General features: G+C 39.1%; 2 protein-coding genes and 1 non-coding gene across 3 annotated transcripts; all 3 read left to right on the forward strand.

Moving 5' to 3' along the window:
* Window positions 1-3,993: 3,993 nt before the first annotated feature.
* On the forward strand, window positions 3,994-8,179 carry LOC125188740 (polyol transporter 5-like). Its single transcript, XM_048085767.1, has 3 exons — window positions 3,994-4,240; window positions 4,350-4,712; window positions 6,893-8,179. Exons 1-3 carry the CDS (start codon window positions 4,102-4,104, stop codon window positions 7,948-7,950), a joined length of 1,560 nt encoding a protein of 519 aa, XP_047941724.1. The 5' UTR covers window positions 3,994-4,101; the 3' UTR covers window positions 7,951-8,179.
* A 1,217-nt stretch (window positions 8,180-9,396) lies between these two features.
* On the forward strand, window positions 9,397-13,284 carry LOC125188738 (polyol transporter 5-like). The gene is made up of 3 exons (XM_048085764.1): window positions 9,397-9,644; window positions 9,754-10,116; window positions 11,858-13,284. The coding sequence occupies exons 1-3, from the start codon at window positions 9,503-9,505 to the stop codon at window positions 12,928-12,930; spliced, it is 1,578 nt and encodes a 525-aa protein (XP_047941721.1). The 5' UTR covers window positions 9,397-9,502; the 3' UTR covers window positions 12,931-13,284.
* Window positions 13,285-13,798: 514 nt separating this feature from the next.
* Window positions 13,799-13,890, forward strand: LOC125191458. The gene has a single exon (XR_007171140.1). It is a non-coding gene; the product is annotated as a small nucleolar RNA U31b (small nucleolar RNA).
* Window positions 13,891-14,625: the final 735 nt, after the last annotated feature.

Genomic DNA, 14,625 nt, shown 5'->3' on the forward strand with positions numbered 1-14,625 from the left:
AATGTATAGAATATGCAAATAATGGACATGTAGAGTGATTTTGATGACAAAAACGGACCAAATAATGGCCTTAAAACAGTGCAAAATCCGGGCGTATCAGTAGCCAAAGCCTATCTAGGTTGTGAATACGTTTTTCTTCTTACTAGATCTGGCCAAGTCCCCTATCTGGAAAACTCATGAGGAGATTCATCGAATTTCCCTACTTGACCTTCTTAGTAAAAAGCCTTAGACTTGTTTATCATATTTCAATAATAAACCATTTATATTATATTATTTATTCTCATAAATAGGTAAACAAGTGGACGTGGCATTTCTCGTATACATGCACAAGCTTGACCCACAAAGGCATGTACGCTCGAAGCATCTTTTAGTATACAAACCCCAACAGAGTCCACTGAGTGCATCAAGTACTCAGCCCTGCATTTCTTTTTAAAATGTGCAGGTTGAGCTGTGATTTGAGCGCGGTGGGTGTTGAGCATAAAAGTGAAGAAGATAACAAATAAAAGATCTCGAATATATTATGTCTTCATACATAGTATTATTCTTCTCTCGAATGCTTCCGCTGAATATTGTTTATTTGAGTTGTCAATTGTTGAGATAATATTCTTTTGAGTTGTTGATTGTTGAGATACTTGATTTTATTTGAGCTATTCCCAATTATTTAAGCTTTGGTCGAGTTTCGTTGTTTTTCCCTTTCTTTTATCCTCCCCTAGTCACGATTCATCGTGTTTTCTATCCTTAGAAAATGCGGTCGTGACAGATCCTTTCAGTGCTTTACCACAGCGGTGTTACTAATCTCTTCTTAGGTAAGAGAGAATTATCACAAACACCGCAACCGTACCAATAGGTAGCAAAAGCCTATCTAGGTTGTGAATACGTTTTTCTTCTTACTAGATCTGGCCAAGTCCCCTACTAGAAAACTCATGAGGAGATTCATCGAATTTCCCTACTTGACCTTTTTAGTAAAAAACCTTAGACTTGTTTATTATATTTCAATAATAAACCATTATATTATATTACTTATTCTCATAAATAGGTAAACAAGAGGACGTGGCGTTTCTCGTATACATGCACAAGCTGACTGTACAAATGGCATGTACGCTCGAAGCATCTTTTAGTATACAAACCCCAACACCATTGTGATTTCACTATTACATAATGTACTTCGTTTGTGATTTATTTTTTTATATGATTTTATTATTACATTATGTATGGTCAATGTGATTTTGTGCTAATGTTTGTGTTCCATTCGATGGGCAGGGTCTTGCAAAGGTGATTGTTGAGGAATTCCCACAGAGCGAGCATCGATTCTGTGTTCAGCACATATACAACAATTTCAAGAAGCGGTTCGTCGGGGAAAATTTCAAAGAGCGATTGTGGGATATTGCCGCGAGTACCACTATCGAACATTATGTGGATAAGATGGATGCTTTGCAGACCGAGTATCCACAAGCACATCATTGGCTTTCTGGAGTTGCTCCCAAAGAAAAGTGGGTGAAGGCATTTTTCTCTCCACATACTTGTTGTGATGTGCTCCTAAACAACATCTGTGAGACATTCAATTCGAAGGTTGCATTGGCTCGAGATAAAGCAATTATCAGCATGTTGGAAGACATTCGAACGATTCAGATGGAAAGAATTCAGATCAGAGGCCAGTGGATCAAAAACTACGACAACACATTCCCTCCTGTTATCAAGGAGATTGTGGATAAGTGGTACTCGCGGGCTTCATCGTGGAGGGCTACATGGAATGGAGAGTCTTCGTACCAAGTAACAGGGCCGTCTGGCCAATATGTTGTCAACATGTCCTCTTTTACATGCTCTTGCAGATTGTGGCAACTAACCGGAATCCCATGCACTCATGCTATTGCAACAATCAACAAGAATGGCGAGGATGTGATGCGATACGTCTCCCGTTATTATTTGAAGTCAACAATGATCATGCTGTACGAGAATGTCCTTTACCCAATCAATGGGGTGGACAACTGGCCGAAGAGTTCTTACGGTTCTTTGGAACTGGCGCCCCCGAGGTCAAAGCGACAGCGTGGTAGGCCGAAGAAACTGAGGCGTGAGGAGCCCCAGATTCATCTTCATGCGGACGGAGGTGAGTCACTATGACGAACCTTCGTGATGAAATGTCGCCGTTGCGGTCAGGAAGGTCATAATAGGAGGACATGCAGCAATGATCCTCGGACAAATGCTCGGTCTGAGGTTGGGTCGCGTGAGAGTGGTGAGAGTACTTTGCCTGAATCGTCAAACAATCGCCAATGCCAACAGGTACTATAAGCATCTACAACTATATTGTCCACTCGTACGCTCACTTCTGATATATATTATTGCAGCCTAATGATTCGGATCCGGGACCTAGCACTCGGACCAGGGCCAGGACTCAGCCTCAGCGGACCACGGCCAGGACTCATCCTCAGCGATGTGGCCGCCGCGGTGATCAAGATTGACTGTCTTACCTACTCTAAAAACTTGGTGTTTTTTTGGGATGGTTTCAGTGTTCGTATGTCACAAAACTAGTGGTTTTTGGATTTGGTTAATATTTTGTGGCAGTGATTATATGATATGTATGTTAACGATGATGATATATTTCGTGGCAGTGATTTGTAGCAAATTACTCTAGTATTTTAGTTAATTTTTGTGGCAGTGATTTGTAGCAAATTACTCTAGTATTTGGTTAATTTTTGTGGCAGTGATTTGTAGCAAATTACACTAGTATTTTGGTTAATTTTTGTGGCAGTGATTTGTAGCAAATTACTCTAGTATTTTGGTTGATTTTTGTGGCAGTGATTTATAGCAAATTACACTAGTATTATGGTGGCATTGATGATATATTTTGATGGCATGTGATAGAGTACTTACTCTATTTTGTCGGGGTTTTTTCAATTGAGGACATAGTTTGTGATTTCAGTCATAGTTTCGTAACTTCATTCGTGATTTCAGTCATTCTTGAAAACTTCAATCGTGATTTAGATTAAGTCATAAGATAATACTTAACTTCCTCGAATTCATTACTATATGTTAGAAAACACAACATAGTTATACAAAAAGAAAAATTACAAAGCATAACAACAAGATTGTGATCTTTAACTTTCGGGAAAGAGGTTGTCTTAGTAATTGAGGTCAATGCTTCACACTCTTCGCTTTCATGGCCACAATTTCGGCTTCAAAATCATCGGTTTCATGTGCAATTTCTCTTAACACCTTCAAATAGCTATTCGCTCTAAGCCGATTCGAATTGGTCTCGTTTAAGTTTCCCCTCTCCGAAAGTAACTCGTTTGCGGGATAACTCCCTCAACCCATCGAAAATACTTGCAATCATCTTCCCGCATACTACTTTGTCATTAAACTTTCGCCAAAAAAATGGGAAAAAAAAAAAATACATGATTTTAACCTTCCATATCAAGCAACATAGTAACGTCTACCCTGTTAAAACTGCCTTAGATGTCACAACTAAATTGCCCTTCAGCCAATTTGGGCATTTTCGTCCGTAAAATGGCAAAAAACACAAGGTTTGTGATTATATATTTTGTTAGATACCTCTGATGGGATTTTTTAAAGTTAGGGGTATCCGGTGAAACAAGTCGAAAAGTTAGGACCCTCTGGTGCAGCTCGCTCTTATTTTTAAAACTCACTTGCAAATGTGGTCAACTGGTCGAAGTCAATATATTTAATAGTATAAAGAAAGTATATGGATTATGGAGTACTACTATACGCGATCGATACCAAATTATTATTATTATTAATAATAATAATAATAATAATAATAATAATAATAATAATAATAATAATAATAAAACAAAAAAAAAAACACATGTCATAACAAGTCCAAGAAAAGTCCAAGAAAAGAGTCTCGTCTAAATCTCATTAAGGATTGATAGATGACGTGAACAATTGGCTATAATGATCTTTGACCTTATACAATGACTGAGCTCAAATAGTTAAAAGTTTGATTTAATTACATGGTATTTTGTTCACATTCCCACTCTCTCTCTTCTATATAAATCCATCCCACATGCACCACACACACCAAAACCTCTTATCCTAACCACCAAAATTTCAATTTCAAGTACCCTATCTAACACCGCCACTCTCATGGCTGAAAAGAGGCCGGAGAATAACGGTGCCGCCGCCATCGAATCCCAACTACCCACACCCATAAAACCAAAGATAAACAAATATGCTTTGGCTTGTGCTTTTTTGGCCTCCATGACCTCCATCTTACTTGGATATGGTACATCAATTTCCTTTACAGAAATTCTCTTCATTAATTAGTTGCAATATTTACTAACTTTATGCTGTTTTCACAAAAAAAATTAATTAAAATTATTTGCTACGTGCAGATATAGGAGTAATGAGTGGAGCCATAATCTACATAAAGAAAGAAATACCTATGAATGACGTACAAAAAGAGGTGATCATGGGAATTCTCAATGTCTACTCGCTACTCGGCTCCGCCGCTGCCGGCCGGTCCTCCGACTGGCTGGGCCGCCGCTACACAATCGTCTTCGCCGGAGCTATTTTCTTCGTGGGCGCGCTGCTCATGGGATTCGCCACCAACTACGGCTTCCTCATGGTGGGCCGCTTCGTTGCCGGCATAGGCGTCGGCTATGCGGTCATGATAGCGCCCATCTACACGGCGGAGATCGCCCCGGCCTCCGTCCGCGGCTTCCTCTCTTCCTTCCCGGAGGTCTTCATCAATTTTGGTAACTCTTTCATTTACTTTTTTTTGCTAATTGTTTTAGTTATTATTTTGGGGTTTGAGTACACTAGCGAAATTTTCAATGTGACAAAGTAAATAAGGATTTGGGTTTTGTCTATTTATTACTCCCTCCGTCCACAAAAATTCGTTTCGGTTTGACCGGGCACGGGTTTTAAAAAATGTAATGGAAAGTGAGTTGAAAAAGTTTGTGGATTGTGAATCCTACTTTTATATATTAGTTTTATAATAAAATGTGAGTAGGAATGAGTTAGTGGAATATGGAGTCCACTACCAAAAATAGTAAAAGTGAAATGAGACAAATTTTAGGGGACAGACGGAAATATAAAAATAGGACAAATTTTGGTGGACGGAGGGAGTAAGTAATAAGTACTTATGTTCTAATAGGTAAAGGTATACAACTCTTTTAGGAAAGACGAGCTTAAAATTTTTTTTGAATTACTTCTATAAGGAAAAAATATGCATCAGTCATTTGAGAAAATACTACTCCACACAAACGAATTTGGATAGGTTACGGAACTAAAGATTAGTTTATTTCATATGGGTTTCTAAATATGAACGTTAAATTTCTTTTTTTTTTAGAAAATATTTAATATTCAATTTCTAAATATACGTATTGGTTTTGTTGTGAGTAAGGACAATGTTAAACAATATTTATAAAAAAAATAGTTGCCGAAGCACAATTTGTTAATAGTGGATTCAGTTTATATATGTTTAAAATAGTTGGTATATCTTGTCTATGAGTACTATGCAATACATATAATTTTGTTTATATTTATACAATTTTAGGAACAATATTACGTGTACATTTAATTAAGTCTATGACAAGTTTCATTGAGTTGAGATTATTTTATTTCAGTTCGGGTTATTTTACGGAAGAATATTCAACGAATCACTGTAGGAAACGATTTGTTTGAATTTCTCCAATTGTTTTAGGCTGTTAGAAAGATTTTGTAAACTTAATTTATTCAGCCTGTCGATTATCGATTAGGGGTGGAAATTTGGTCGGTTCGCTTCCGACCAAATCGATTAGTTGATTAACCGACTCCTATTTTTTCCAAAATCCAAAACCAAAACTGAACCTTTAGTCGGTTCGGTTCCTCAAGGAACGATCGGTTCGATCTTCGATTCCAATGAAGGAACCGAACTCAAGTGCAATATAATACATTAAGTAATAAGTCGTGAAATCAAAAGGACAAAAACCATGATTCCATTCCATCACCAAAAACCAAAATTCCGACAAAGTTTACAAAACTAAGTCCAAAACCAATATAAACCAGCGTCATTCATCAAACTAATTTTTACTTTTCTAAAGCAATAATAATAAAACTAAAATAAATATATAAAAATTAAATATTTAGAAAATAACGGTTATTCAGTTCTAACCTTTCGATTCTAAGTTAGAACCGGAACCGAAATTAGCTTAAACTTAATCATTTTTAGTGTATTTAATGCATTGAGAAATATGCAATCTTGTCATTTAGTTTAGTCATCGACAGTAGGCTTGGGAAAACGGCTCCCGGTTCTTGGTTAACCAAGAACCGAACTTTATTTTTTCGGTTTTCGGTTAACCGAAAACTGAAAAAATAAGGTTAAGGTTCGGTTCCGAAAAGGAGACATATTTTCTAGCCTCATATTTTAAATCGAAGAAAATTCTGCATTTCATGGGTCCAATTAATCATCTGCCCACATCTTGCAAAGACACGCGTGCACATCTCCATGGACACCTCGAAAATCAATAATAAGTGAAAAATATAGTCGAAGAAAATTCAGCATGAACATATCATGTGTCGGGTTGGTCTAACGACAGAATAATACAGCACGTAGACAAAAGTCATGAGTTTGAGTTTATCGTGATGTTACTCCGGCCTTTAAATTTATGCCCATCTACCTATATAAAAAAGGAGAAAATAAGTAGTACTATGTTCATTTGCCATATGAAAAAGGAAGAAAATAAGAAATAATGTTATTTACTTCTACGATTTAAAATCACTTTAATTTAATACATATAGGTTTTAAACTAATTAATTGAATTGTATTTTATTTTTGATCGTCCCAAACTATCGTTAAATAACGAGTCACTTAGTCACCATTAAGTAACGAGTCACTTAGAATGGCGCAAATATTATATTGTTGTTTTTTAGTAATATTTATATTCATCCACAGGCATATTACTTGGCTATGTTTCAAACTACGGCTTCTCAAAGCTCCCCACCCACATAGGATGGCGACTCATGCTCGGGATCGGCTGCATCCCGGCCGTCTTCATTGCCCTCGGCGTCCTCGCAATGCCGGAGTCCCCTCGCTGGCTCGTGATGCAGGGCCGCCTCGGCGACGCCAAGCGCGTGCTCGACAAAACCTCCGACTCCCCGGCGGAGTCCAAGCAGCGCCTCGCCGAGATCAAGGAAGCCGCCGGCATCCCCGAGCACTGCACCGACGACGTGATGGCCGTCTCCAAAAAGAGCCACGGCAGCGGCGTCTGGCGCGAGATGCTCCTCCACCCCACCCCCGCCGTCCGCCACATCCTCATCTGCGGCGCCGGCATCCACTTCTTCCAGCAGGCCAGCGGCATCGACTCCGTCGTCCTCTACGGCCCGGACATCTTCAAGAAGGCCGGGCTCAAGTCCGACACCGACCAACTGCTCGCCACCATGGCCGTCGGATTCACCAAGACAATCTTCATCTTGGTCGCCACCTTCTATTTGGATAAGGTCGGGAGGAGGCCGCTGCTTTTGTCCAGCGTAGCAGGGATGATCGTGTCCAGCATGGCGCTCGGGATCGGGCTGACCGTTGTTGACCACTCGGATCGGAAGGTGGTGTGGGCCCTGGCTCTCTCCATAGCAATGGTTTTAACCTACGTGGCGTTCTTCTCCATCGGGTTGGGGCCCATCACGTGGGTCTACACCTCGGAGATATTTCCTCTGAGGCTGCGAGCGCAGGGTGCGAGCATAGCGGTCGCGGTGAATCGCGTCACCAGCGGAGTGATTTCAATGACGTTTATATCCATGCATAATGCGATTAAATTTGGAGGGACGTTTTTCCTCTACGGTGGGGTTGCGGTGGTGGCATTTCTGTTTTTTTACGCATTGTACCCTGAGACGCAGGGGAAGACGCTGGAGGAGATGGAGGGTTTGTTTGGGACATTTTTTAAATGGAGGACTGCGCTTAAGGAATTTGAGGAAAAGAAGAGCGAAAATGAAGGGCAAATCCAAATCCGGAATTAAAGTGGTGGTGTGTAAATATAGGGCTCTGGCGAGGGCAAATCTGTCATTTTACTTGAGTGTGTTGCTTTTGCCTTCTTATTTCGAGTAGGGGTTTTAGCCCTTGGGTTTGCTCAATTTATGGGGCTTTATGTCATACATGAATATCATAGTAGTACTAATAATCTTCTAAAATGTGTAACACTGAGGTAGTGAAAACATATACGTCGTATACATTTTGTTGATCCAAGAATATTCAAAAGTGTCTATTATTGAATTGACTCGAGTTCCTAGAATGATTGAGGTAAAATTGCAAAAAACAGCTCTGTGACCTACTGAGAATGCGCGAGATGAGCTGCTTTCAACCAAAACGCACTTCACTCTCGGGTCCAATTCCCATTCATCAAGGTAACTCTTATATTTGACGTCCATATCTACATAGAATCAAATAAATCCCACGGTTAGCAGCAATTACATATGGCACAAATGAAGAGACACTTGAATTTAACACACTAAATCAGTAGACAAATTCCTAGAGATTTCAAATTAAGCTCCAATAATTATTACTAAATGCAAATCAAAATATAAGAAAGGAAAACTAGCCGCGAAATAAATACGATGAAACCTAAATTCATGGCATTAAGAGCTTTGGGGCGATCGAGAGTGATGAGAGCGATGCCGTTTTGGAGCACGTTTCCTCTGACGAGGTCATCGGCCATAACTGCAAAGCTTCGAAGGGTTGAGTGGTGGGGATAGTATGAATTTGCAGAAGATTGAAATGAGGAGCGGAAGAAGGAGAGAGTGGGAAAGGGGAAGTGATTTAGAAGATGAAGCAAAGTTCGCATGATTTCTTTAATTACTTTTTGGCTTCAACATTTTGTTTAATTGGAAATATCTCATTAGTATTACCCTCTAATAAAAAGTAATACTCCTTGTTCCAACTAAGTTGAATTGTATTTCTTTTTTGGATGTTCTAACTAAATTGAGTCATTTTTTTTTCTGACAAAACACTAAATATACAATCATTCACTTTATTTCATGACCTACTTTATCCTCATGTTAGGCACTTAAAGCTCATTTTTATCTTAAAGCACATCTTACTCTAATTAATTATCTTGTGTTATCTTATTATGCTTATTAAGCATGCAAATCATCTCATATAACATGCTATGTTTTCTTTTTAACAACTTTGAACAATATATTTCTCATACTCATTTAAATTACTTTTAAAACTCATTGCAAATGTGGTCAACTGGTCGAAGTCAATATATTTAATAGTATAATGAAAGTATATGGATTATGGAGTACTACTATACGCAATCGATACCAAATTAATAATAATAATAATAATAATAATAATAATAATAATAATAATAATAATAATAATAATAATAATAATAGTAGTAGTAGTAGTAGTAATAAAAAAGAAAAACATGTTATAACAAGTCCAAGAAAGAGTCTCGTCTTCCTCTCTCTCTTCTATATAAATCCATCCCACATGCACCACTCACACCAAAGCCTCTTATCCTAACCACCAAAATTCCAATTTTAAAACCCATCTAACACTGTCACTCTCATGGCTGAAAAGGGGCCGGAGAATAACGGTGCCGCCACCGCCATCGAATCCCAACTTCCCACACCCATAAAACCAAAGAGAAACAAATATGCTTTGGCTTGTGCTTTCTTGGCCTCCATGACCTCCATCTTACTTGGATATGGTACATCAATTTCCTTTACAAAAATTCTCTTCAATAATTAGTTGCAATATTTACTAATTTTTTGCTTTTTTCACAATACAAATTAATTAAAATATTTTGCTACGTGCAGATGTAGGAATAATGAGCGGAGCCATAATCTACATAAAGAAAGAAATACATATGACTGACGTACAAAAAGAGGTGATAATGGGAATTATCAATATCTACTCGCTTCTCGGCTCCGCCGCCGCGGGCCGGACCTCCGACTGGCTGGGCCGCCGCTACACAATCGTCTTCGCCGGAGCTATTTTCTTCGTGGGCGCGCTGCTCATGGGATTCGCCACCAACTACGCCTTCCTCATGGTGGGCCGCTTCGTTGCCGGCATAGGCGTCGGCTATGCTCTCATGATAGCGCCCGTCTACACGGCGGAGGTCGCCCCGGCCTCCGCCCGCGGCTTCCTCTCTTCCTTTCCTGAGGTCTTCATCAATTTTGGTAACTCTTTAATTTACTTTTTTTGCTAATTGTTTTAGTACTATTATTTTGGGGTTTGAGTACACTAGCGAAATTTTCAACGTGACAAAGTAAATAAGGATTTGGGTTTTGTCTATTTATTACTAGTAATACCATCTCCAAGGGTATACTAAAACTTAAAATGGAATAGGTATATAGCTCCAATAGTACTCAAAATCAATCCTATTTTTGGTTTTTGAGAAAAAAATACATATTTTTAGGTTTACACTAAACCAAAATCTAAAAAATTCTCAAATTTTGTGAAGTATAAAAAGCATAATATAGAGAATATTCTTTTAAGTTTGAGTTTAGTGTAAATGGTTGGAGTAAAATCAATATTTAGTTTGAGATTTACACTAAAATGGATTTGAGTTTAGTGGAATGGTTGGAGATGCTCTAAGTAGGACTACTAGTAAATATTACTACTAATAGAGAAAAGTTTACAACTCTTTTAGGAAAGACGAGCTTAAAAAGATTTTTGAATTACTTCTAAGGGAAAAAATATCCATCAGTCATTTGAGAAAAATACTACACCATCCATACAAACGAATTTGGAAAGGTTACGGAACTAAAGATTAGTTTATTTCGTTTTGGTTTCTAAATATGAACGTTCAATTTCTTTTTTTAGAAAATATAATATTCAATTTTCTAAATATACGTATTTGTTTTGTTGTGAGTACGGACAATGTTAAACAGTATTTATACTAAAATAGTTGGCGAAGCACAATTTAATTATTAATAGTGGATTCAATTTATATATGTTTAAAATAGTTGGTATACCGTATATCTTTTCTATGAGTACTATGCAATACATATATTTTTGTTTTATTTATAGGAGTACAATTTTAGGAACAATCAAACATACGTGTATATTTATGTCTATGACAAGTTTCAATCAAACGTACGATTCATTGTCGAAAAAAATATCACAAAAGATTCCAATTTTGAATCAATTAAATACGGAAAAGGAGGCATATTTTCTAGCCTCACATTTTAAGTCGAAGAAAATTATGCATTTCATGGGTCCAATTAATCATCTAACGCACATCTTGCAAAGACACGCGTGCACATCTCCATGGACACCTCGAGAGTCAATAATAAGAGAAAAAATTAGCCGAAGAAAATTCAGCATGAACATATCATGTGTGAATTGGTGTTATGACAAAATAGTACTATAGCATGCAGGCAAAAAAGCCTTAAGTTTGAGTCTATCATAATTCATAGTGTAGCTCTTGCTTTTAAATATATGTTTATCTGCCTATCGAAAAAGAGGAAAAATAAGTAAAGAGGGGGAAAATATGGTAATATGTTATGATTTACTTCTACGATGTAAAATTTCACTTTAATTTGCTACAAATGACTCTTATTTTTACACGCTCATTGTATCTTAAACTAATTGCATCGTATTTTATTTTTTACGGTCCCAAACTACTACTAGTATATTGTTGTTTTTATTTATTTATTCTTTGGTAACGATATCGTTGTTTTTATTAGTACTCCCTCCGTCCACGAATAAGAGTCCCGTTTTTCCATTTTGGTCCGTCAACGAATAAGAGTCTCGGTTCATAATTACCATAAATGATAAAGAGACCTCACATTCCACTAACTCATATTCCACTAACTTTCTTCCACCCACTTTCTTAACATTTCTTAAAACCCGCGCCATTTAGAAATGAGACTCTTAATCGTGGACGGATGGAGTAATATTTATTTTCAACCACAGGCTTATTACTCGGGTATGTTTCAAACTACGGCTTCTCAAAGCTCCCCACCCACATAGGATGGCGACTCATGCTCGGAATCGGCTGCATCCCGGCCGTCTTCATTGCCATCGGGGTTCTTGCAATGCCGGAGTCCCCTCGCTGGCTCGTGATGCAGGGCCGCCTCGGCGACGCCAAGCGCGTCCTCGACAAAACCTCCGACTCCCCCGCGGAGTCCAAGCAGCGCCTCGCCGAGATCAAGGAAGCCGCCGGCATCCCCGAGCACTGCACCGACGACGTGGTGGCCGTCTCCAAAAAGAGCCACGGCAGCGGCGTCTGGCGCGAGCTCCTCCTCCACCCCACCCCCGCCGTCCGCCACATCCTCATCTGCGGTGCCGGCATCCACTTCTTCCAGCAGGCCAGCGGCATCGACTCCATCGTCCTCTACGGCCCGGACATCTTCAAGAAGGCCGGGCTTAAGTCCGACACCGACCAGCTGCTCGCCACCATGGCCGTCGGATTCACCAAGACAATCTTCATCTTGGTCGCCACCTTCTATTTGGATAAGGTCGGGAGGCGGCCGCTGCTTTTGTCCAGCGTGGCAGGGATGATCGTGTCCAGCATGGCGCTCGGGATCGGGCTGACCGTTATTGACCACTCGGATCGGAGGGTGGTGTGGGCCCTGACGCTCTCCATAGCAATGGTTTTAACCTATGTGGCGTTCTTCTCCATCGGGTTGGGGCCCATCCCGTGGGTCTACACCTCGGAGATATTTCCTATGAGGCTGCGGGCGCAGGGTGCGAGTATAGCCGTCGCAATGAATCGCGCCACCAGCGGAGTGATTTCAATGACGTTTATATCCCTGCATAAAGCGATTACGTTTGGAGGGACGTTTTTCCTCTACAGTGGGGTTGCGATGGTGGCATTTTTGTTTTTTTACACTTTGTACCCTGAGACGCAGGGGAAGACGCTCGAGGAGATGGAGGGCTTGTTTGGGACGTTTTTTAAATGGAGGACTACGCTTAAGGAATTTGAGGAGAAGAAGAGTGAAAATGAAGGGCAAATCCAAATGCAAAATTTAAGTGGTGGTGTGTAAATATAGGGCTCTGGCGAGGGCAAATATGTCATTTCACTTGAGTGTGTTGTTTTTGCCTTCTTATTTCGAGTAGGGGATTTAGCCCTTGGGTTTGCTCAATTTATGGGGCTTTATGCCATACATGAACATCATAGTAGTACACTAGTACTAATAATCGTCTAGGGGAGTGTTTGGGTAAGGGTAGATAAGGCAAGATAGTTAAGTTATCAATTTTAAATGGGCGTTTGATAGCCTAGATAAAATATAAGTGTGATCCGTGTTAAATAGTCGGCCCATCAAAACAAACACAAAATGGCTATCTCATTATAAATAATCAGGGGGAAAAAGGCGTGATTGTGTATCTACCTCTTCAAATTTATGCTCTTGACTTTAATAGCTCTCCCTCAAACTGTACTCTCTCTCTCTCTCTCCTGCTATTGTTCCCTTTCCACCACTCCCGGGAGCAGATCCTCTGCTGTTTTGAGAAACACAGTACCTTGAGTTGTGCTTAAAACATAAAAATTATTAAATGAAACGATAACATACGGGAATATCTCATTCTCTATTTAGTTGTGTTTCTAACATTAAAAATACTTAAAAATTCTATTAGAGCATCCGCAATGGGACTTGGTGAGCGACTCTGACACCTGGCAACGTCACCATCAATTTTCTCTCTCCCCTTTCTAATTTCCTCTCTCCTTTCTCTGATCTCTCATCGTCTCCTCTCCCTCTCTCCTCTGCAATTCCCTCTCTTCTTCTCTTTTATCCTGATCTCTGCGGCGGAGTAAACCACCGAGCTCCATTTTGCCTTTCACTTGACTGATTTTTCTTTCTAATTTATGGATTTTGTTTCTCATTTTCTCAATTTCATTTTAGTTGTTTGGCCTTTGAATATGATGAATCATAATTGTCGCCCCAGGCTTAATTTGCAGCTAAAAATAGATGTGTGGTGATTGACACTTCAAATTCAAATTCTGATTCCACCCCCAATTTTCTAAATATTTTTCGATCCGTAATTGATTCTGTAGATTTCGATCTATGCGATGATTTATTTCGATCTAATTCTCTTCCATTCTCTCTAATACTTTCACTCTCTTCCTCTCCTTCATTGCACATTTGATTTTTGATCTGCATCAATTTTGTTATAAAATAGATGCGTCGGTGATGACCATGCGATGACCATGCGATGACTAGAGAAGAAATCGGTTATGGCAGTTTCAATTTGGGGGTGACGAATTGAGAACAAGAAGTGAGGTGATTTGGGGAAGAAAGAATTGAGACAGAAAAGAGAGAATGGCGTGAGAGAGGAGAAAGGTGAAAGAGAGAGTTGATGCAGATAACAAAGTAAAGAGGATGAAAGAGAAGGAGAGAGAGAATTGCAGATGAGAGAGGGAGAGGCGACGATGAGAGAGAGGAGAGAGGAGAGAGGAAATTAGAAAGGGAAGAGAGAGAAATTGATGGTAATGTTGCCAAGTGTCAGAGTGCTCACAAGTCCTCACAATTTGTCCTCAGCATATCAATTCTCTAGAGTCATAAATTATAACACTTCAACTTTTGAATATCATAAATGTATGTTTTATATTTTTTTCGTGTATTTTTTATTTTACATTTTTTTTGTATTTGCAAGAATTTTAATTTATATAATTAACTGAATTTTGGAAAGTGTTTAAATGAAAAACTGTTTTAATCGTTGCATTTAATAATTTTTATGTTTTA

The sequence above is a fragment of the Salvia hispanica genome, chromosome 5 (assembly GCF_023119035.1).
Source record: "Salvia hispanica cultivar TCC Black 2014 chromosome 5, UniMelb_Shisp_WGS_1.0, whole genome shotgun sequence".
Taxonomy (NCBI): domain Eukaryota; kingdom Viridiplantae; phylum Streptophyta; class Magnoliopsida; order Lamiales; family Lamiaceae; genus Salvia; species Salvia hispanica.